The following is a 24,182-nucleotide window of genomic DNA, read 5'->3' on the forward strand; positions in this document are numbered from 1 at the left end:
CTCCACAGATCAAGGATGGGTACAGAGCATGGAGAGAAGGCACTAACTTAATTAGCTTTCTGTAATCCTCAGACATTCTTTGAGCCATTATGCTTCCATATCCTGGAACTCTCTCATGGAGCCTCCCTACATTTTTCCATACCTGATGAACTCTCAGTGGGCCTAACCTAATCTGCTCAGCCCTTCCCAGAGCCAAGGGGTAAGGGTCTCTTTTCTCTCCTGCTGTACCTGCTGGAGCCCTGGGTCTGAGAGGTTCTGGGTTAGCAAGGTAGCTGTGGCTTCCCATTCACCTTACCTGGCTGTTGGGGGGAGTTCCTGGCTGAGCAAACCATCTCCACCCCTAGCACAACCTTTACTAGAGGGAAATGTGCCCTCCTTAACCTAGGGCAGGGGAACTGTCCACTCCTGGGTCAGCCTTGGTCATCTTCACCTGTGTTGTTCTAGTTTCTGTGACCCACCCCTGGGCTTTAACACCATCCAGAACCTTCTCAGTACACAGCTTAGCTCTCTGTGTTTTACAGGGGCTCCAGCTACATCTTGCCGCATTTGTCTTTGAGGAACCCAGACAGACCTCTTCCTCTGCTTTCCCTCATCCGCGACGCTGCTCTTGAACTTTCCAGACGCTTTGCTTGCTGCCAAAGCCCTTCCAACTTTACAAGATCTTGACCCACCAAAGGCCTCAGCTAAAGCTCCATACTAGCTTTGATGTCCCTGCGAGGTTAATCTTTTCTTTAACCCCTCTGTGAACATATTTCTATTTGGCCCAGTGAACTAGGGTTCAAGCACAGCTTTCCTTATTCCAAGTCCCTTCAGCAATGCCTTTCCCCCATCTATGGTTCTCCATTCCCAGACATTGATGGGAACTTCAGACAGAGATGGCTCTGATAAGTCAGTCTGTCAGGGACTGATTTTGCTCATTCTGTCTCAGCACTATTTTGAGTCATCTATCTTCTGTTTTAAGGAACTTTCTTGAAAGGTGGGGATGTCTCACTCTTGGAGGAAACTGCTACACAAGGAAAGTCCTGGCTAATGCTAGAAATATGAGGGCACAGGTACACAACATCCCCAGGACAAAATGAGGAACACCCGACAGACTGCATCCTGGACCCTTGGATATTTACAAGTTTACAAGCAAAAGAGACAGAAAAAAAATGAGCAGTGAAGTAGAAAGATCATGATGAGGAAAAGAGTGAAATCCCTCAAGTCAGTGGTGGCAGGTCCTTTAGGAATTGGTTCATGACTAAGAAAAGGCCTCAAGAGATTGTGGGAGCTGAGCGAGGTGATGGGCAGCTGATGGTGCTCTCCTGAGAAGCACCATCTTCTCTAAAAGGTGGGTCCTGCCATGTGCCATGATACACCTGTATTTTATCCCAATGCACAAACCTGATCATAATTACTGCAAACTGAGCCTTTAATATCTGTTTTATAAACCGAGTAGAATCTGTCATCATGTCCCTGTGTGAGAATGCCAAAGAGGTCGCTAGTGCTTTAGTGGGAACTCAGGTAAAGTAAAGAGACAGACCAGGTTCACAGGACGAGCTGATGGGGTGGGTCGCAAACATTTTCCTTTTAGACTTGAGAAGTGATATGGGAAAGATAGCAGCATAAGGATGTGGAGGTGCTCCTATCAGACAACCTCAGTCTTCTCAGTAAGGAGGAAACAAGGCTTCCTAAAGAGAACAAAGGAGATATATGATGCTAAAGAAGAAAATCAAACTTTGGGAAACAGAAGTGAATTCAAAAGAAATGATATTGATCAGCACCAGGTGGCATGACTGGGCTGAACCAGGAGACAGCATCAGTGTCCTGGTGGGCCACGGAGAGAGCAGTGGCCTCTAGAAACTATCCAACCACCAGAGCCTCAGCCTCAGTCCCACCTGCACCTACAGGAGTGCTCAATGGGACCACAACAGCTCCTGCACCTGGAGGAGTGACCATCAGCGCTGTGGCCCCACCTACAATGATAGGAGCAAACATCTGAGCCTTGGGCCCATATACACCTGGAGGAGAGATCACCAGAGGCTCAACACTGCCTGTACCTTAAGGAGCTTCCAATGGAGCCACAGCCCTCAGCTACACCAATTGTGTAACCCACCTGGCTGGTCAGTTATTACAGGGTTGTAATCCGCCTGGCGGGTCAGTTATTCCAGGTCCCAAAGAGGCGCTATCTGAAAAAGACATGGGCGGGAAAGAGGAACGAGGCCAAGCAAAATCTGTTGTCAAGGCCTCACTTTATTGGCGAAATGGTTGTGGCTTATATAGCCCTTGAATGAGGAATTTAGCTTAGGATGGGGGCAGGGGCATGGCAAGGGCAGGAAGGGATCTTGCAGCAATGGTCACCTGTCAACACTTGGTCAGGAGTCGGTCACGAGTCGACACACCTAGTGTTCTCAATGCAAGCAGAATTGTTCCTTTTGTGATTCCAACCACAAACAATTCTCTAGATACTTGGAATGTGGGGCAGGTTCCGCTAACAGATAGCTCTCAAGATAGTTGGGTGTGGGGTGGGCTTTGCCAAACAGTTCTCAATACAGTTGGGGTGTGGGGCTCTCCCCAAACATCCCCAGGACAATGGTCCCTGCTATAATCTTTGGGAAAATGGCTCCTGACACAATTGGAGGAGGAGGGCCCACGCCCTCCCCCAAAGCACAGGCTCTACCTGTACCAAGTGGAGGAAGAATTGGGTAGACAACGGGGGTAAGAATATACTCAACAATACAAGGAGCAATACAACACCACTAGAAACTAGTGGTTCTACAACAGCAAGGCCTGAACATCCCATGCAGATGAAGCAGAAGAAAACATCATTAAAAGTAACTTTATGAAGATGATTGAGGCCCTTAAAGAGGAAATGAAAATTTCCCTTAAAGATATGGAAGAAATGACAAAAAATTAGAAGAGATCAACAAATCCTTCAAAGAAAGAAAGAAAGAAAGAGCAATCAAACAGATGAAGGAAATGGTTAAAGACTTAAAAACTGAAATAGAGACTATAAAGAAAACACAAATCAAGGAAATAATGGAAATGAAAAATCTGGGTAGATGATCAGGAACTACAGTTGCAAACATAAATAACAGAGTACAAGAGATGGAAGAAAGAACCTCAGACATTGAAGATACAATAGAGGAAATAGATTCACCAGTCAAAGAAAATGTTAAATCCAACAAATTCTTAACACAAAATATCCAGGAAGTCTAGACACCATAAAAGGACCAAACCTAAGAATAGTAGAGATAGAAGAAAGAGAAGTACAACTCAAAGGCACAGAAAATATATTCAACAAAGTCATAGAAGAAAACTTTCCCAACCTAAAGAAGGAAAGAAGGATATACCTATAAAAGTACAAGAAGCATACAGAACACCAAATAGACTGGACCAAAAAAAAAAAGTTCCCTCACCACATAATAATCAAAACACTAAACATACAGAATAAAGAAAGAATATTAAGAGCTGCAAAGGAAAAAGGCCAAGTAACATGTAAAGGCAAACTTATTAGAATCACATCTGACTTAATAGAAACAACGAAAGCCAGAAGGTCCTGATCAGGCACTATGAAGACACTAAGAGACCATGGATGCAAGCCCAGACTACTATACCCAGCAAAACTTTGACTCAGCATAGACAGAGAAAACAAGATATTCCATGACAAAATTAGATTTAAACAAAACCTATCCACAAATCCAGTCCTACAGAAAGTATTAGAAGGAAAACGCCAACCCAAGGAAGACAATAAATAATCCCACATGAGCAAATCCCTAAGAAGAAAAACACACACACACATAATACCACCAACACTAACAAACAAAAATAATAGAAACTAGCAATCACTTGTCATTAATATCTCTTAATATCAATGGACTCAATTTGTCTATAAAAACATAGACTAACTGATTAGACACGAAAACAGAATCCATCCTTCTGCTTCATCTAAGAAACACACCTCAATTACAAAGACAGATATTGCCTCAAAGTAAAGGGTTGGGAAAAGATTTTTCCAATCAAATGGACCTAAGAAATAAGCTGATGTAGCTATCCTAATATCTAGCAAAATAGACTTCAAACTAAAATTATTCAAAAGAGAGGAAGAAGGTTATTTCTTCACAGGAAAAATCTGTCAAGATTAAGTCTCAATTCTGAACATCTATGTCTCAAATACAAGGACACCCTCATTTGTAAAAAAAATATTACTAAAGCTTAAATCACACATTAAACATCACACACTAATAGTGGGAGATTTCAACACCCCACTCTCACCAATGGACATGTCTATCAGACAGAAACTTAAAAGAGAAATAAAGGAACTAACAGATGTTATGATTTAAATGGGCCTTACAGACATCTATAGAACATTACACCTAAACATTTCTTCTTCACAGCACCCCATGTAACCTTCTCTAAAATTGACCACATACTCAGTATCAAAGCAAACCTTGACAGACAAAAGAAAAAAATGAAATTAATCTCTGTATCTTATCAGATCACCATGGCTTAAAGTTAGAATTCAATAACAACACTAATAGGAGAAAGCCCATAGACTCATGGAAATTGAACAATGCTTAACTGAATCACCACTGGGTCAAGGAAGAAATAAAAAAGAAATTAAAGACTTCCTAAAATTCAATGAAAATAGCAGCACAACATACCCAAACTTATGGGGACACAATGAAAGCAGTGTTAAGAGAAAAGTTCACAGCACTAAATGTCTACTTGAAGGAGCTAGAGAAATCCTACACTATTTAATTAACAGAACAACTGAAAGCTCTAGAATGAAAAGAAGCAAACTCACCTTGGAGGGGTAGATGGCTGGAAAAAACCAAACTAAGGACTAAAATCAATAAAAACAAAGAAAACAATACAAAAAAAATCACTGAAACACAGAGTTAGTACTTCAAGAATATCAGCAAGATTGACAAACCTTTATCCAAACTAAACAAAGAGAGAATATCCAAATTAATGAAATCAGAAATGAAACGGGGAGTATAACAACAGACATTGAGGAAATCCAGAAAATCTTTAGAAGACCACAGAGAGCTGACAAGATGGTTCAGTGGATAGGGGCGCTACTGTCAAACCTGACCATGTAAGTTTGATCCCAGTGACCTACATGACTGCTTGATAGTGGCTGTCACGAGCTGCTAGAACCATAACCTTACACATTTGTCCTCTGATCTCCACACATGTGTTTTGGCACAGGTATGAGAACACACAAAAATTAATGTGATTTACAAAATTTTATGGTTAAAAAAATGTGTACCTAGAATTATGCTGATGGACTCAGTATAGATGATTCCAATTTTATTGACACTATCAGAGCATCTTAATCAGGAAACAACCAAATACATGCCTTCTTCTCCCTGTCAGTACTTATCAGGATGTTGACTTTGGCCACATCAATGTTATAGTTTCTTCACAGCCTGTCTGATTTGGTGTTTATTGACCTTGGCATTCACAATGAACACAAATGAGTCTTCTTCATGGCTGACTCAGTGTGTTGTGGGATAATCTTTCTGTAGCTATGAACATGTGTCTTTGACAAGTGTAGAAGGAGCTGTGGGCTGCGTTCCTGCTCAGCTCCCGGCCGCCTGGCTAGCTTATGCCCCGAAATAATAACACGGAAATTGTATTCTTTTAAACACTGCCTGGCCCATTAGTTTCAGCCTCTTCTTGGCTAACTCTCACATCTTGACTAACCCATTTCTAATAATCTGTGTGGCTTAACAGGAAGGATTCTAGCCTACGTCCATCTTGGGCTGGAGCTTCATTGCGTCTGCCCTGGAGAGGAGTGGCATGGCGTCTGCCTCACTTCCTCCCAGCATTCTGTTCTGTTTACTCCACCCACCTATGTTCTAACCTATCAGGTCAAGCAGTTTCTTTATTAATTAACCAGTGAAAGCAACAGATTGATATATGACACTCCCACATCAGACAAGGTGCCTTCTGATTGGTTTAAAAAAGAGCTGAATAGTCAATAGCTATACAGGATAGGCAGGATTTCTGGGGAGAGAGAAGAAGAGGAGATAAATCTAGACATACATAGATACCATCAAGACACAGACCTAGTTGCACATACAGAATGGAGGAGAGGTTTTAAAAAGCCACATTACAGAATATAGATTAATAGAAGCAGGTTAATTTAATTTATAAGAGCTAGTTGGGGACAAGCCTAAACTAAAGGCCAAGCATTCATAATTAATAAGAAGTCTCCATGTTGTTACTTGTGTGCTGGCAGTACCAAAAGAAAGTCTGATGAGAAAGCATGTCAGTGGTCAGGGGATCTTGATGATGGCATAATGATCAAACTCGTTTCCCCCAGTGACATTTTTAGGAAGGTATTTGTGCTTCCTCCAGAGCTACAAGGCTGTCAGAGGTGGGTGACCCGGAACTCTTTTTGTGGCTAAGGACACCTTTCAGCCCTGCCTTCTTGTCTTCTAAGGCCTTTACTTTCATCTGAGCTTTGCTAGGGGTAGGAACTGCCTTTTTATTGCTTTTGGTGCCACCTTGGCAAAAAAGCATAATTTCATTTTTTTAAAGAAAAAAGAAAACTACAGACAAAGGCCTTAATTGGTAGATCCATAGGGAGTCAGTGAAGCACAGTTTAGCTCTGAGATCATGGGCACATGAAAGAAATTGAGGTGAAACTGTGGGTTTCCATTTCCGTAACAAGAAGAGACAAAAATGAAGGGATGTATTTAAAGTTTGTAGTTTAAGGTAATGAGAGAAAATAGCTACGAAGAAGTATCAGGCATAGGTTGTGTGGTGATTTTTGTCTTCACTGGCAGCTTATACTGGGCTTAGAATCACTATGGAAGCACACCTATGGTGTGTGTGTGTGTGTGTGTGTGTGTGTGTTTCCAGAGGAGTTTAACTGAGCAGCAGGCTGAACTATCCCACAAGCTGGGGTCTCAGACTGGATGAAAAGAAGAGAAAAGAGTGAACTGAGTATTAGCCTCCCTCCCTCCCCCACCTCTCTCTGCTTCCTGACTGTGGGTACCATGTGACTGGTTGTCTCACCACCATCTTATTGCTATGACCGCCTCCCTTTATTCACTGTCTCCTCAAACTAAGCTGAAATAAGCCCTTCCTTCCTTCTTTAATTTGTTTTTAATGGTGCTTTGTCACAGCAGTGAGAAAAGTAACTAATGTAGGTTATGTGTTAGAATTAGACTTGGCTGCAAATTACAAACTCTCAAAATAACCAGGAACCAACCAACCAAAGGTACTAACAAGCAGACAAACCAGAAACTTTTTTTTCTTGCTCATAAGAGTCCAATTACTGAAGCCCAGTGATATAAATTATATGGTATATATACTATATAGTTATATAGTAAATGTATAGCATATAAATTATAACATATAATTATATAGTACAATAACATCTTTTGCCCCTTCCCTTTCCTCCCTCCAATTTTTATATATTATATAAAGTATATAAACATAGACTACATATAATTATATATTTCTGTATTTTTATATAAAATACAAAGTATATGATATATAAATACTATATAATTATATAATATAGAATATATATAGGATGTTTTATGTATTATATATTTGCTATATAAATATAGTATAAAGAAATATACTATATATATTATAAAAATCTAATAGTAAAAGAAGGAATTTTTTAAAATGTCCCTCAACCTCTTCTGGTCTTTTATAGTTTATTCTGGCACACATATTCCCACTACAATTCTCAAGTACAGACTGTCTGTCTTTGGAGATCCTCTGCCTACTATTCCAGTTCACAAAATGAGGCCTTAACATTAGGTCTTGACATTGCTAAGGATAAACCAGAGCAAGTGAGGAAAGTGTGACTTGGGGCCTGATCATAAAATTATTCACAAACTTTAATCTGAGTTCCAAATATGGGTGGAAGCATCACTGAGGATGCTTTGAGACACTCTCAAAGAAGGAGAGGTGCTGAGGGCTGGCAAAGGGCCAAATCTGGATCCATGAGGAACTGCAGAGGAGTAGGAACAGAAGAGGAGGTACTTTCTCTGCTTGAGTCTGAGGGAAGAGCTGACCTCTGGGAAAGCTAGGTGTCATATATGTAATGAGGCATAAAACAGGGATTCACAAGATAGGTAAGTGGGCTGGAAACTATCCATAGAGCAACTGGAGGGCTGGCAGGATCGGGGAGGACCTCCAGATCTAAAAAAGCTGACCCATCTTTTTATCATTAGGAAGGGCAGCAGGGACCAGCATCCACTAGTTACAGACAATGCTCTGAGTGTTTATGAAAATGAAAAAATAACAGTCACATCCATGCAGGACAAAAACACTAAGTAAATGCTCGTATAAAAAGTAAATGCTCCCAGCTTTATGGAAAGGGGGTGATCACTGAAGACCAAGGTTCTATTATGGCTGGTGAGAGAGGTCACAGTACACAGAACATACACAGCTCAGGGAATCTAAGAGCTGCTAGCTGTAGACAAAGCCTCCAGGGAGATGAGACATGACCAGGCTCTGTCATGCATGGCAATTTCTCTGACATTCAGTGCAGAGATCAAGATGGCCTTGCCACCAAATGGCTTTATTATAAGCACCCATGTTTGATACCTGTGTTACAGATTTCTAATGTTTATACAAATCCAAATTAGCAAGGAATATGTTCAAGATCGTTCTTTGAAAAGATCATAAAAGATGATTTTTGTGAAGAATGGTAAAAACCAGGAATGTACTTCTGAACTATAGTCTATCTGGATCACAATGTGCCCTGAGATTCTTCTATCAAAAAAGCCATTTGTTCTCCAAAACATAAAAACCTTTTGCTTTTTTAGTTTTGAGATGGCCAATATAATGCCTCAATCCCTTCTGCGGAATTTTGCTTTCAAAGCTTAAACAAGACACAGAATTGCTATCGATTGCTGCACAAACCAACAGCACAAACTTGACTCACACACCACCAAGTTGCTGTTCAACCCTCTGCAAACTCCCTTGGACTTACAAGGCCTCTCTCACTAACCCAGAGGACCTTCTGTCTGGGATCAGAGGGTCAAATCTATCCCATCCCTAGGAATCCTGGATATAAAGGGGGAGAATTTACAAACTAAGTTTGCTAGAAAGCAGTTGCCCCCAGAAAACACTGGTGCTGGCTGCTCGTCGGTGTTGTACACACAGATGCTGGAGACATAAGCAAAGGTCCAGAGCACAGATGCTAGGCACACAGGTGGGGATGATGCAGCCAGTCCTGAGAGGCTCCCGGGAAGCTCTGTAAGGCTTGTTCCCACTTTATTTGTGGTCTGGAAGCCACTGGGAAGTTTTCATGGTGACTGAGCCCCACCCTGGATGTTGTGGTTTAACTCTTCTAGGAGAAAGCCTGGGAAAGTGACCTTCTATAGACTCTTCAAGTGATTATAATTTGAGGGTAAAGAACCGCAGTAATAAATCCTTAGGCTAGGCAGTAGTAGCGCATGCCTCTAATCCCAGCACTTGGGAGGCAGAGGCTGGTGAATCTCTGTGAGTTCCAGGCCAGCCTGGTCTACAAGAGCTAGTTCTGGGATAGTCTTCAAAGCTACATAGAAATCCTGTCTTGAAAAAAAAAATCCTTAGAATTTACTGTTTCAAGGAAAAAATATTTGTTTTTGGAAAAAATATTTTAACACCAGTATCTATTAATAAAAAGAAATTAAATGTAGGCATCTATGTAAAAGGTCAAAACTAGATCTGTGTATGGTTACCTGGACTTGATCCCAAACGTGGCTAAGTGTAACTAATGCCTCCTTAGTACCTCTTCAACCTTGGTTCCACACCCAAGATACCTTTGTGTTAATGATGTGCTGCAAATAATTCAGAAATGGACAAAATTTCAACATTGGTGTCTCCCATTCTTCTTTTCCTCTCCAGCTTTGACTAGGCCAACACACACACAAACACACACACTCATGCAGAGTATGGTAAAGGAATTGACTTTGACGTGAAGAAGACACTGTAGGTTCACAGAAGAGATTGGACAAGACTTTCTGGTCCTAGGTTGTTGATGACCCTCCCATGAGGCTCAGAGAGAGCCTTCTCCAAGATCTAAGTGTTCAGGAAGATACTATACATTCCTTGATTTATTCATTCAGCAAACACCTAAGTGGCTTGCTGGTTTCTGGACCCTGTCATGAGGGTTGCGTACGTATAGATGTGTAAGACACTGTCTTTTGACTTCAGAAAGTTTATTCTACATGGGAGACAAATAAAGGGTGAAATATTTCCATAGAAGGGCCAGGAGCTGAAACACAGGCAGGGAACTGGAAGCGAGGAGCACCCTGTCTGGGGTTCCAGAGGGGCTTCCAGAGGAGATAAAGGCAAGGGCTCCAGGAAGTTGGTTCTACTCCAGATTCCTATAAGCTCGGTTTCCTACAGTGAGTGAACCTCCTGATCATAGCCTTAGAGGACAACCTCTGCCTCAACATGTGTGACTGTGACCTGGATGTCCTGATAGAATCCAGCAAACAGGTGAACAAAGATCAGTATATAATATGACAACATTCAGGATAAGGAACAAAGGTGGGGAGCCTGCTCATTTGTTTCCTGGCTGCCCAGACTCTCGAAATAATCACACAGAAATCTGTAATAATTGCGATCCTGTTTGGCCAATAGCTTAAGCATATTTTTAGCTAGCTATTATATCCTAAACTAACCCATGTCCATCTGTGCATCACCACGAGGTAACCAGCAAAGTTTCAGCAGATTCCAGCGGAGGTGTCCGTCTCCAGTGGCAGCTACATGGCTTCTCACTGACTCTGCCTTCTTTCTCCCAGCATTCAGTTTAGTTTTCTCACCTACCTCTACTCTGTCCTATCACAGACCAAAACAGCTTCTTTATTCATTAACCACCAAAAGCAACACATAAAGAGAAGGACTTCCCACACCATGACAAAGTGGGTGACACAGGTTTTACTTGGATCTTCTTGAACCACACAAGACATTTTATGATCTGGCATATAAAATAGATCCTAGAAAGGGGGCACCTGGATTTGAACCAGGGACCTCTTGATCTGCAGTCAAATGCTCTACCCCTGAGCTATACCCCCACATGCTTATTAATGTCTCACAGGCACTCAGAACCTGCATGGCCACTCCCTGACTGTTAACATCACAGGTACACTTGCCAGTGCTCTGCATCATCTGCCCCCTCCTAGGAGGCCCAGCCCTGAGCTGCCTCTGCACATGACTGCCCTGTCCTCATGAATGACCAGCATCCTCCTGCCTTAGATTCTAGCTGAGCTAGGGGCAGTAAATTCAGGAGGCCTGCTGCTACAGCCTTCTTCAACCCAATCAAAGGAGCCACATGCAAACACACTGACTGCTTGGCTGACCTTGGGAGGTGAATGGGATACAGGAGTGGACAAAAGGGAAAGTTCTCTGTCCACCAGAAACTCCTTGATCAGACTCTCGGGAGGGACCCAGGGTCTGATGTGTCTCTAGCAAGCTCTATAGACAATTCTGTCACACTATTGGGTGTACTCCATCTCTGATCTATACTCCCACTGTTACCACTGTACACAGTTATTAAATTTCATCTATGTGGTGATAAATTCTGACTATAAAGTTAAATTACAGATGTTCTCAGACCTACTTCCCCAAAGCAGCCAGACCTGACTGGTGAGATGCTTCCTCAGCTCTGCAGCTTTCCAGGCCCATCCTTTTTTTTTATTTTGATTTTTTTTCTCACATAATACATGCTACCAACAGTGTCCCCTCTTTGCACTGCTCCTAGTCACTCCACCACACCTCCCACCCATGACGACCACTGCTCTCAGTCACCCCACCACCCCACCCATGAGGACCACTGCTCCTAATTTTCCCTTCAGGAATGAGCAGGCCTCCCAGTGATATCAACCACACACAACATAACAAGATGCAATAAGATGAGGCACAAACCCTTGTATCGAGGCTGAACAAAGCAACCCAATAGGAGAAAAAGAGTCCCAAGAGGATGGAAAAGACTGAGAGACACCTGCACTCCCACTGTGAGGAGCCCCACAAAAACCCTAAGGTTAACAGCCACAGCAGGTATGCCTAGGTGCTAGCACAAGACCCTGAAGGTCCATGATTGCAGCATTAGTCTCTGGGAGCCCAGGAGCCCTGACTAGTTGATTCTGGAGATGTTCTTCTAGTGTACTCCACCAATCTCATGCCTACAATCCCCCAGACACCCTCTCCTCCTTCCCTGAAGACCAAATGGGCCGTCACTCAGGGTTCTCACAGGGCCCCAGATGGCACTGCCAGCTACACCACTGCAGGGTCCCTTTCTCCCTGGTACAGCAGCTGAGCTGGGCTTTAGCCTGTGAGGATGAAGCAAGAGAGCAGTGGGCTCTGGAAAGGAAGAAGCTCACATGGGTAACGTCCACACTCCACAGAAAGTCTGGTTCTTGAATTTGTCTCCTTAGTTCTGAACACATGTTCTCTAGACAGCCATGGAGGGAGATAATTTATCATTTGGCTTTCCTTTCTGGTCCCTGGACACTGGCTGTTTGTAAGCCTGATATGCCTGGAAAATTCAGATGAATTCTCCAACATAGTCCTTGCCCTCTCTTTAAGAACTCAGCTAACCAGATATACAGGATATATGTAGCAAGAGTGGCGACACTGCATAAAAATAGGAGGGACATGGAGATTGTAGCAAGAGATGGGAGGCAGCCATCCATCCACATGATGACCTGGCCTATATCCTCCAGCTCTGTTGAGGGCCATACAAAAGTAGAAAAATGGAAGAAACATAGGAGAGAATATGGATGATAACTCCTTGGGTAAAAATGTAAACAAACTTATGGTAGGGGGCACCTGGATTTGAACCAGGGACCTCTTGATCTGCAGTCAAATGCTCTACCCCTGAGCTATACCCCCTCCTTGTCAGAGATGTTTTATAAGTGTCAATCACCTTCATAGTCACACCCAGCATTTCCACAACTTATACTTTCTGCTTAGCAAGACCAGCACTGCTGCCTCCACCAATGCATCCCAGACAGGTCCCTCTCCAATCCCACTTTCTCCAACTCTGCTTCCCTGTTCTCATATCAGCACTCCCCCCACACTCACACACACACACGCACGCACGCACACCTGAGCCTGTGGGAGCAGCACAGCTGGAGACAGGTGGACATAAGCTACTACAAAGGACTTCAGATTTACATGTCTGACTTCTTCAGTTATATACAAGCTCTCAGTGTGAAGAGACCCTGCCTGACTTCTCTGGGGAACTATGTGATACCGGCATTTGAAGACGTCGCTCCATTGCATGTATGATCTGTGTGTTAGACCCTGAGGGTAGCGCCTGGATAGGTGGTGAAGATGTCTCTTCAGGCCTGCGCTAGTCATCAAAGAACTGTGGACTCTGTGTCCACCTTGATGATCATGGACTAACTCTCAAAAACCATAAGCATGCGCCAATTAAATACTTTCTTTATAAGTTTCCATAATCATGTGTGTCTTCAGGTACAGCAACTATATATGTAACACTGTATTAACACAGAGTACTAAGTGAGAAATTGATTATGCCGCTTGTTAGAGGATTCAGGAAGATGTTTGGACTTTGTATTACATAAGCAGTTCAATGCTGTAAGTGGAGCTTAATGGGCCATGTTAATAGGAGCTAGGAAAATGGTAGTGCTCAGAGCAATGTGGTTGTAGAAGGTCAGATCAAACAGCTTTAGAGAGGACAGATATTAGTACTCTCATAATTTGGCAAAGAATGTGGCCACTTTTTGCCCTTGAGTAAAAATCTGCCAGAGGCTAAAGTGAAGTCTTGGACTGATGTTGCTGGCAGAGGAGATTCCAGGACAGCGTAGTGTTGACTGTCACGTGGTTATCACTGGTCACTCTCATGCAGATCTACAATGGAAAGGACCAAGAGGGCAAAACAGACTACAACGTGGATGACAGTGTTCCCTTGAGTCATCCATCACCTTTGGCGCTTACAATCTTTCTGCCTCCTCTTCAGCATAGAGCCCTGAGAATTGAATGGAGGGGGTTGATGAAAGCATCCAATTGTGACCGAGAGTGCAAAATCTCTCACTGTGTGTACCTTATCCAGTTGTTGGTATCTATGTTAATTTCCATCCCCTGCAAAGAGAAGCTTCCATGGTGTGGACTGAGTAAACCACTACCTATGGGTACAGCAGTATGCCATTAGGAGTCGGGGTATTGCTATGCTCCTTAGCAGAAAATTAGTACCGAATTTCTCCAAGGGCACATGTACTAGCTAGTCTCAGGTTCATGTCCATATTAGCAAGGTCAGATATGTGTTCAATAAAATGGAATGGCCTTATACCCAGTTTTTAAAAAGTTGTGGTTATGGTGGGTGGTGACAGCACACATTTATCCCAGCACTCTGGAACCAGAAGCATGTGGATCTCTGAGTTCGAAACCAGCCTGGTTTAAAGAGCAAGTTGCAGGACTGCAAGAACTACACAGAGAAACCCTGTCTCAGAAAAATAATAAATAAAAATAATAACGTATTAAAATATGTGGTTATTTGAATAACATCCATGTCATTCTTGAACTCATAAGTCTTGTAGGCAGATGGCTGTTATAGTCACAAGGTTTGTATCTGATGATTACCTTTCTTCTCTGATGCTGTGTGGAGTACCTTACAGTACCATGATGCTTGTCAACATGGATGAAGAAGTTTAGCACCAGACTAACTTCTCCATGATTCACAACTTAAGTGTTGTCTTCAGAGAATCAATCTACCTCTTGAGCACATTTAAGTATCTTTCCAAAGGACTCTCAGTCTTACTGAAGAGATATTCCCTCATCTATTTTCATTGTGTCTCTATTCATAAGAGCCAGAAATAGAAAACACCCTAGACATCCATCAACTCATGAATGGATAATGAAAATATGGTATTTCAACAATGGAATATTATTCACCGATTAAGAAAAATGAAGTTTTGATAATTTCAGGAAAATGGAGCTAGAAACAACTATCCCGAGTGAGGCTCAAAGAACACAAGTGACAAATATTCCATATTTACTATTACATGTGGATGTAAGCTTTTAAACATTTGATCTGTGAGTTACAACCCAAATAACCACAGAGGTTAGGTATATATTAAGAAACCATGTAGTGGGACAGGATCTTCAATAGAAGGGCAAAAGGAATATGGAGAGACACGGGTAAATTAGAATAGAAGATTTAAATATGGAGAAGGATGGGAGGGAAGGGAAAGAGAAAGACGATCGGGAGGGAGAATAACACTGGTCTATTACAGACTATACAGAAGCCAACTGCTGTAGAAGGTTCATAAAATATATGCCTTTATGCAAGGAATCTAAATGCCCCAAGTAAAACTCCAGTGCCAGGATTGCATCATATCTTGTTGTTTTGGTGGCCAAATCAGTAACATGGACACTGTAAACATTGGCACCTCTTACCAAGGTTGTTCTCCACAACCTGATGGTAAGGCCCTATTACTGAAGGCAAAATGTGCTTTTTTAGAAAATATTTTCAATAAATCTTTGATAATTCCATATACTGTACTTTGATCAATCCACCTTCAGCTCCCTCTTTTAACTCCTCCCCCACCCCTGTACATCCAACCTTTACACCCCCAGGTTCAGGTCCTCTGATTTGCTCTATACCATGCTTCTGGGTGTGGAGCTGTCCACTGGAATACTGTTGGCATACCACAAGCCACACCCTTAAAGAAAGTGGTTTTCTCTCCCTCATAAGCCATCAATTGCTTAAGATCCAGCCTTTTGAGATTGGCTTTACAGGTGGGTGAGTGGATGAGCTGAACGCAGGCTTCCATGCATTAGTGCTTCTGTCACAGCCGTGAACTAGGATAGGAGGGTGCTGGCATGAGGAGGTAGCAGACAGGTGTGCAGTTGGCACAGGCCTGGGCCTCACAGGAGAAAGCAGATGAGAACAGAGTACTAGCAAGTACACATATCAGTGCGTGGCCATTCAAGTTTAGAGATGTTTCTTAGATAAACATAAGCAGATGGGGGCATAGCTCAGGGGTAGAGCATTTGACTGCAGATCAAGAGGTCCCCGGTTCAAATCCGGGTGCCCCCTTCCTATATTTCTTTTAGATATTAGAGACCAAATCTGATACTGGTTAACACAGAGGCAACAAATGTACTATGTTCCCCTGTAGTCTGTGTTCTGTTCAGGCCTGGTCGCTGTTCTCTTCTCTGAGAGGAGCTAGGAATGGACCCTAAGTGAGACTGTAGGGAAATGTGTTACAGCTCTGGATTGCAGGGATACCCTGACTTATCAGGAAGCTAGGTTATACTTAGAGCCGCAATAGGACAGCTCAGCCCTGGATGAATGGCGTCCTGACTATTGGGAAGCCAGGCTACCCGAAGCTGGGTTGCAGAGGGGGATGGTGTCCCCTCAGGGCATACCAATTCTTCTTTTCTCCTAGAGAGCCACCTTAACGGAGCTCTGCTCTGTTACCGTTAGGGAACTTCCAAGCACAGCTATCTGCTTCTTCTCTGGCCCAAGATATTACATCTTTTGCTAACCCTCTGCTACAGGAGAAGCCCTTGCAAAAATGTAACAATCTCCTCCAGCTCTGATAAGAAGTTATTACTTTTTCTACTTGGCCTTGCTCACCCTACCCATGAGAAACATCCTAGTCAGATTCATTTGTTCTGCTCAGCTTCGCTCAGGTCCCCTAAAGGAGTATCTCAGCAAGGTTTCTCAGCTCACTCCCTTTAGGGACGTCCCAGCCAGGTTCTTCTATTCTGCGCTGGAAAATGAAGATTGTCACCCAAGACTCTTTTGAGAAAGAGATTTATTTGGGAAGGAGGAGAACAGGAGACTGGCTGCCTCTGTCAGGGAGGGATAATGGAAGCCCTTAACTGAACAGGCAAAAAGGCTTATATAGGGCTTCTTAGTGGCAGAGTTTTCCCAGGGAGCAGAGTTATTGCTTAGTTTTTCCCTGCTCAGGGAATGGTTAGTTCAGTTGGTCAGGGGCAGAGATGGCTCTGATTTCATGGCCAAACTGTGTTTCTTTTACTGGTCCTTTTAACTTTTTGACTCTAGTCTTAGGACCAGGGCATATTTCCTTCACTGGCTCTGATTCCGGGTTCAGAGTCACGGTGCTCAATGATTGGTTTGTCCACTGCCCCAGTTGTCCCTTTTACCATACAGAGACCATTCCAGGTAGCACTCACAATGTGACACAGGCTGGCCTCCAAGTGTCTGGAAGGCTCCATCACTGCAGGGAGTCAGCACAGAGGAGTCCTATGAAGATGGGGAATAGGATTCCTCCTCTGCCAACTTCCAAGAGTCAGCCCCATGGGAAGTCCCTCCTGAGCCCCTAAAAGGGCCCCCAGCCTGTGCTTTGATTTCTGCTACTTATGAGGAAAGACTGGAATCTTAGATTTGTCACCAATTGAAACTAAGAAGCAGAAGAAAAAGAAAATGACTGACATCTTGGTGTCCTCAATATGGCTGATAGTGTCCACAACAAAGGAAGCTCCATGGTGTTTGTTGATAAATAAAGGATGATGTGAATAAAGGGCACCCTCCTCATATCTTAGAGAACAGATAGGATTCTTTAAGGAAAAGTTTTTTTTTTCTGCTTCAAAAGGCTTTATTTTTACTTGGTCCAAAACTTGAGAGGGGCTCCAGGGCGTTACAAAGCTGCCTAGTGGCTTCTTGAGAGGTTAGGGTGAAGGTCCTGAGGCGGGCTGGTGCAGAGCAGAGGTGGGAGCCCCTCGGAAGGAGAGGCCTCCTAGTCATGCTTGAGAGTGAGCCGCTCAAAGAGGTACTCGCCCAGAGATGCCTGGGGCCCAGTAGCCAACCTGCGGAGGTTGGTCAGGTGGTTGCCCATCTTCTTGATGACCTTCACCTCCTTATCCAGGAAGTGGTTTTCAAGGAAGTCACAGAGATGAGGATCTGTGCGGGCAGAGCCCAGGGAATGAAGATCCAAGAGGGCCTGGTTCAAGTTCTTCTCCAAGGCCAGGGCAGCTTCCATGGCTTCCCGGGTTTTACCCCACTCATCTTGAGATGGCTTCTGCACATCCTGAAAGAGTGCACGGCCTCCGCGATCGTTCTGCAACTTGAGGAGACGCTCGGCACCCTCGCGCTTCTCCTCGGCCAATTCGCCGAAAAAGTGGCCTACACCCTCCAGAGCCACGTCATCCCGGTCAAAATAGTAGCCCAGGGAGAGGTAGGTGTAGGAGGCCCGCAGGTGCAGGTTGACTAGGCGGTTCACGGCAGCCTCCACTTCGGTGAAATAATTCTGGCGAATCTGGGAGGTCATGGTTGAGACACAGTCTGGAGCTACCCGCAAAGAGACGGTGTTAGCTGGTCCTGGGAGCTGAAGGCGGCGAGGTGATGGTCCCGGAGGCTGCGGCTGCAGATGAGGAGCGGTGGAAGGTAACAAAGGGAGGCCCCGGGTCTGTTCCGTCCAAACACTATTGAAGCAAGACACAGATCCACGGGATCTCCGAAGGCTGCTCAAGGAAAAGTTTTGAGCCATTAAAAACTCAGAACTGTCACCTCTTGGCCACTTAAGGGAAATTAGGAGTGTACTTAAGGAAAATACGAGTTAAGAGTTCTTTTCCAGGACCAAAGATGAAGTCTTTAACACACTTGAGAGAGAGGCATTGAAATGGGCTGACTAATGTTGGAGAGGAGGAAGTGGAGGGCTGACTTAAGTAAAAATCTTGCCACGTCAAGATCAAAAGGAGGAACCGGTAGATTGTGAACATATAGGAAGCCTAGATGTGGTGCCAAGGTTGAAGAGGTGCTAATGACATGTTGCCTTAACTATAAGTGGGGGTATAGCTCAGGGGTAGAGCATTTGACTGCAGATCAAGAGGTCCCTGGTTCAAATCCAGGTGCCCCCTTGCTTAAATATGATTTTGGTAGTTAACCTACCACATTCACCTTGGGGAGGACCTCAGTGTACATAAAAGGTGAGAGTTCTTTATTAAACTCCAGAACCTCTCCCTCTCGCTGAGACCCATAACACAGAGTAATTTCATGTCTTACATGGGGATGACTTATACTCTTTAAGAGAACTCTCACCCAAGGGCCCAAACACTCACGACTCTGAGTCCACACTTACCCGCATTAGCACAGTGATCAGAAACTGGAAATGATGGATTGACGGAATACAAGAAAAGTTCCCAGAGAGGAAGATGTGGGGTTGCATCAGGATTTTACAAGTACTCGACACGGTGGATGACATGTGAACTGAACGGCAAATGTCAAAGAAATCTAAGGCAGAGGGAAGATCTTACAGACCTAGGCCACAGGAGCAGGGGATGCACACAGGAGTGAAATCGTCATGGTAGTTAACCTCCCAACGCCAGTTTTTTTTTTTAATTTATTTATTTATTAAGGATTTCTGTCTCGTCCCCACAACCGCTTCCCATTTCCCTCCCCCTCCCCCGATCAAGTCCCCCCCCCCCCATCTGCTCGAAGAGCAATCAGGGTTCCCTGACCTGTGGGAAGCCCAAGGACTGCCCACCTCTATCCAGGTCTCATAAGGTGAGCATTCAAACTGCCTAGGCTCCCACAAAGCCAGTACGTGCAGTAGGATCAAAAACCCACTGCAATTGTTCTTGAATTCTCAGTATTCCTCATTGTCCGCTATGTTCAGCTAGTCCGGATTTATCCCATGCTTTTTCAGACCTAGGCCAGCTGGCCTTGGTGAGATCCCAATAGAACATCCCCATTGTCCAACGCCAGTTTTTGAAGCACAACTAATAAAACTTAGAGACAGAAATTGTGGTTCAACCTGAAGACCAGAAAATAAAAGCAGCCAGCCACTGGCTTTTACCTTGAACTCATTCTGAAAATGTTGATTCAGTCTCCAGGAAACCTCAGTAAAAGACTAAACCTTAGAGCTGGTTTCTTCTTTCTATAATCCTCCCCTGTCTGGGATTAAGGGTATGAACCACTACTGCCTGGATTCTATGCCAGGCTAGGGCAAGTACTGGGATTAAAGTTGTGTGTCAGTTTGGCTACTGGGAATAAAGGTGAGTGTCATTGCTGCCTGGTCTGTAAGGCTGGCCAATGTGGCTGTTTTACTTTTCTTATTTTCAGGCAAGCTTTATTTTTAAAATGCAGATGAAATAACACTAGAAGAAAATAAGAAGCATGTTTGGGGTTTTCAGGACACCTGTGACCAACAACTTAAAGGGATGTATCCCATGCGTGGAAATGGATGTTTTATTTGGAAATCTATGGATTCTCAGATGAGCATAATTCTCTGTGTGCAACAATTTCAACTTAAGTTTGGGACTCCAGAGACCCTCCAGGACAATTAAGGCTATCACCATTGCTCTGTGTTACTCACCAGAACTTGCTGAGGAATTACTGTTGCTAAAGACACTATACATATTAGTCACAGAGGGTAGGGACCCAAGTTGATACTGACCAGGGAAGCTTCCTCCCTGTTGACTAATTTTGGTTGAGCTGGAAGGTGCTTTGCAAACTGTCTTACCCAGCGTTGGACTCTGTGAAGTGCAATGTAGTAGCATTTCAATTGTATTTTAATAAATAAAGACTGCCTAAAGATCTGTGAGTAAAACATTCCCACTGGTCAGCCTTGCAGATCTGATTATGGTTACACACACTGTTAATCTCAGTAGCTATAATGACACGCATCTTCAATCCTAGTAACCACACTAGTTGTCAGAGAAACTGAGTGGTGCATGCCTTTAATGACAGTTGGGCATGCCTTTAATCCTTCCCTGAACACAGGAGACAACTTCCTACGTATAACCCCAGTAGCAAAGACAATAAGGGCAACAGTGAATAAATGGGACCTCCTAAAACTAAGAAGCTTCTGTAAAGCAAAGGACACTGTCATTAAGACAAAAAGGCAACCTACTGATTGGGTGAAGATCTTCACCAACCCTGCATCAGACCAAGGTCTGATCTCCAAAATATATAAAGAACTCAAGAAACTAAACTTTAAAATGCTAATTAACCCAATTAAAAAATGGGTCACTGAACGGAACAGAGAATTCTCAACAGAAGAAGTTCAAATGGCCAAAAGACACTTAAGGTCATGCTCAACCTCCTTAGCAATCAGGGAAATGCAAATCAAAACAACTTTGAGATACCATCTTATACCTGTCAGAATGGCTAAGATCGAAAACACCAATGATAGCCTTTGCTGGAGAGGTTGTGGAGAAAGGGGTACACTCATCCATTGCTGGTAGGAATGCAAACTTGTGCAACCACTCTGGAAATCAGTGTGGCAGTTTCTCAGGAAATTCGGGATCAACCTACCCCTGGACCCAGCAATACCACTCTTGGGAATATACCCAAGAGATGCCCTATCATATGACAAAAGCATTTGTTCAACTATGTTCATAGCAGCATTATTTGTAATAGCCAGAACCTGGAAACAACCTAGATGCCCTTCAATGGAAGAATGGATAAAGAAAGTGTGGAATATATACACATTAGAGTACTACTCAGTGGTAAAAAAACAATGACATCTTGAATTTTGCATGTAAATGGATGGAAATAGAAAACACTATCCTGAGTGAGGTAACCCAGACCCAAAATGATGAATATGGTATGTACTCACTCATAAGTGGATTCTAGCCGTAAATAAAGGACATTGAGCCTATAATTTGTGATCCTAGAGAAGCTAATTAAGGTGAACCCAAAGAAAAACATATAGTTATCCTCCTGGATATTGGAAGTAGGCAAAATTGGGAGCTTGGGGGTGGGGTGGGGTAGGAGTAAGGGGAAATAGGGAGAGAGAAGTGAGAAGGGGAGAGTTTTGGGGAATGGGATGGTTGGGATGGAGGAAGGGTGAATATGGGAGCAGGGAAGTATATATCTTTTTTTTTCATCACAAATAAGACTTTATTTGTCACTATTAAAAATCTGTATTTCACACAGATTCTTGGACTGGTGGTTCATATCCATCGGCTCGTTCAACCTTAGCACCTGTCTCATCACCAGTAGTTTTTCCAGAACTACCACCTTCACCATGGAGCTCCATGAGTTTTCCCAATTCAAACTTGGGTTTCTTCAGCATTTTTACTTTCCTAACAAAGACATCATGAAGAGGATAAATGGACTGGCAAGCCTTTTCTATGTCTTTCCCAATGCTGTCTGGAATCAGTTTATTAACCACTTCCTTCAAGTCATTTGTCTGCACCTCTCTGGTCATGATCTCCATCATCTTCTTCCGGATCTGGCGGACCTACTGGTGCTGTGCATATGAGGTCTTGCGGATCTGATTGTTGCGTTTTTTAGTGAAACCAACACAGAAGAGTCGGAGCAAATAACCATCGGTTGTCTTGACATCAACGTGAGCTTCAATCATGGTCTGCCACTTTTTGACCATGGAACACATTTTGTCCCAGGTAAGATCCATGCCGTGGAAGTTAGTCAGACAGTTTTTGCCCTGAACATCCTCAGTAATTAGCTTGAATTTTCTAAATGCAACTTCATCGTTTTGGAGATCAGCAAGGCTCACTTCAAACACGCGACCCTTGAGGCCATCGGATGCAATTTTGGTTCCTTGAGTCCTCGTGACTAGTGTCTTTCCAATGTTTCTAATATTGAACATGGCCGGGGCTTTCACATCATACCAATCTTTCTTCGAAAATGGATCAACCACTTTCTTCTTGGCTCCCTTCTTGCCGCCTTTCGTCAGCCGCTTGTTCTTGCCGACCGCCATGGTGCTGCTCAGGGAGCCAAAAGGCGGAAGTATATATCTTAATTAAGGGAGCAAGAAACTTGATTCTAGAGGGGTTCCCAGGTGTCCAAGGAGATGTCCCCAGCTTGTTCCTTGGGCAGCTGAGGAGAGGGCCCCTGAACTGGCCCTATACTATAGCCACATTGATGAATATCTTGCATATCACCATAGAACCTTCATCTGGCAATGAATGGAGATAGAGACAGAGACCCACATTGGAGCACTGGACTGAGCTCCCAAGGTCCAAATGAGGAGCAGAAGGAGAGAGAACATGAGCAAGAAAGTGCGTTCACCCACTGAGACGGTGGGGCTGATCTAATGGGAGCTCACCAAGGCCAGCTGGACTGGGACTGATGGAGCATGTGATCAAACCGGACTCTCTGAATGTAGCTGACAATGAGGGCTGACTGAGAAGCCAAGGACAATGGCACTGGATTTTGATTCTACTGCATGTACTGGCTTTGTGGTAGCTTAGTCTGTATGTTCACCTTACTAGACCTGGATGAAGGAAGATGGACCTTGGACTTCCCATAGGGCAGGGAACCCTGATTGCTCTTTGAACTGGAGAGGGAGGGCGAGGGGGAGGGAAATGGGAGTAGGGAAGGAGGTGAAAATTAATAAAAAAATAAAAAATAAAATAAAAAAAATCTGCCCTAGAGAGGACGATAAAATTAGAGGAAACTGATCTCAACACAGTCTCATTCTGATATTCCAGGAGGCACGATTACTGTTTCTGACTGGGGTCAAGGTAAGAGCTAGTGGTTGACTGTTTTGCTTTTCTTATCTTCAGGTTGACCCCGATTTCTCTTCCTTAGTTTTTTAAATCATGTTTCATTTGGCACACAAATGGATTCTGGCCCCACAACTACTGAGAGCAGCTCAAAAGGTCCATGGCCAAAGGTCTCCCAGCCCCACCCACCTGGCTTGATATCATCAACTAAATGATTTTTTGCCAAAAACCACACTGAAATGGAACTACCCCTTTGTTGGGCAAGCTGCATGCTGACTTGGCCATTTCCTGGAGTTGGGCAAACTTTGTCCCTCCACTGCTTTCCCTGCCATGTGGGGACTTCTGGTTTGTGTTCTGAGACAACAATTTACTAAAATCTCATAACAAAGTGAAGTTCATTTGATTACTAAATAAATCAATAAATTTGAAAGTTATATAATTGCAGACAATATCCCCATCAAGGAATTTAATTACATTTTTTTCTTATATTATGGATGCTATACTGCAAGGGTTTATGGTTTGTCTGATACATCCATTTATTTGATATTGGGACTTAGCTTTGATTTTTATATTATTTCATAAAAATGTTGTGATAACAGAGCTAAGAATGAGGCACTTTTGTAAAAAATACAGTCTTTATGGACTAATAAAGCACAGCTAGCTGACAGGATTCATACCTTCAAAAATCAAAAGTTAGCTGAAAAAATTCAATACCATTGAAAAGGATATTATTAATTTGACAGAAAAAATCTATCCATGTCAAAGGGTGCTAAAAAATCATCTGAAATATTCATACTGTAGAATGACTATCAAAATCTGTTAAA

At 43.3% G+C, this 24,182-nt stretch overlaps 1 protein-coding gene, 4 non-coding genes and 1 pseudogene across 5 annotated transcripts; 2 read left to right on the forward strand and 4 right to left on the reverse strand.

Moving 5' to 3' along the window:
• Positions 1-10,952: 10,952 nt before the first annotated feature.
• Trnac-gca lies at positions 10,953-11,024 on the reverse strand. Its single transcript has one exon. It is a non-coding gene; the product is annotated as a tRNA-Cys (tRNA).
• A 1,744-nt stretch (positions 11,025-12,768) lies between these two features.
• On the reverse strand, positions 12,769-12,840 carry Trnac-gca. Its single transcript has one exon. It is a non-coding gene; the product is annotated as a tRNA-Cys (tRNA).
• Positions 12,841-15,940: 3,100 nt separating this feature from the next.
• Positions 15,941-16,012, forward strand: Trnac-gca. Its single transcript has one exon. It is a non-coding gene; the product is annotated as a tRNA-Cys (tRNA).
• A 1,513-nt stretch (positions 16,013-17,525) lies between these two features.
• Positions 17,526-18,391, reverse strand: LOC121440013 (ferritin light chain 1-like). Its single transcript, XM_041640713.1, has one exon. The coding sequence runs from the start codon at positions 18,210-18,212 to the stop codon at positions 17,682-17,684; it is 531 nt and encodes a 176-aa protein (XP_041496647.1). The 5' UTR covers positions 18,213-18,391; the 3' UTR covers positions 17,526-17,681.
• Positions 18,392-18,729: 338 nt separating this feature from the next.
• Positions 18,730-18,801, forward strand: Trnac-gca. Its single transcript has one exon. It is a non-coding gene; the product is annotated as a tRNA-Cys (tRNA).
• A 2,961-nt stretch (positions 18,802-21,762) lies between these two features.
• Positions 21,763-22,633, reverse strand: LOC121439985 (annotated as a pseudogene).
• Positions 22,634-24,182: the final 1,549 nt, after the last annotated feature.

Source organism: Microtus oregoni, unplaced genomic scaffold (genome assembly GCF_018167655.1).
Source record: "Microtus oregoni isolate MIOR12 unplaced genomic scaffold, Mior012 000064F_ref0000363, whole genome shotgun sequence".
NCBI lineage: Eukaryota > Metazoa > Chordata > Mammalia > Rodentia > Cricetidae > Microtus > Microtus oregoni.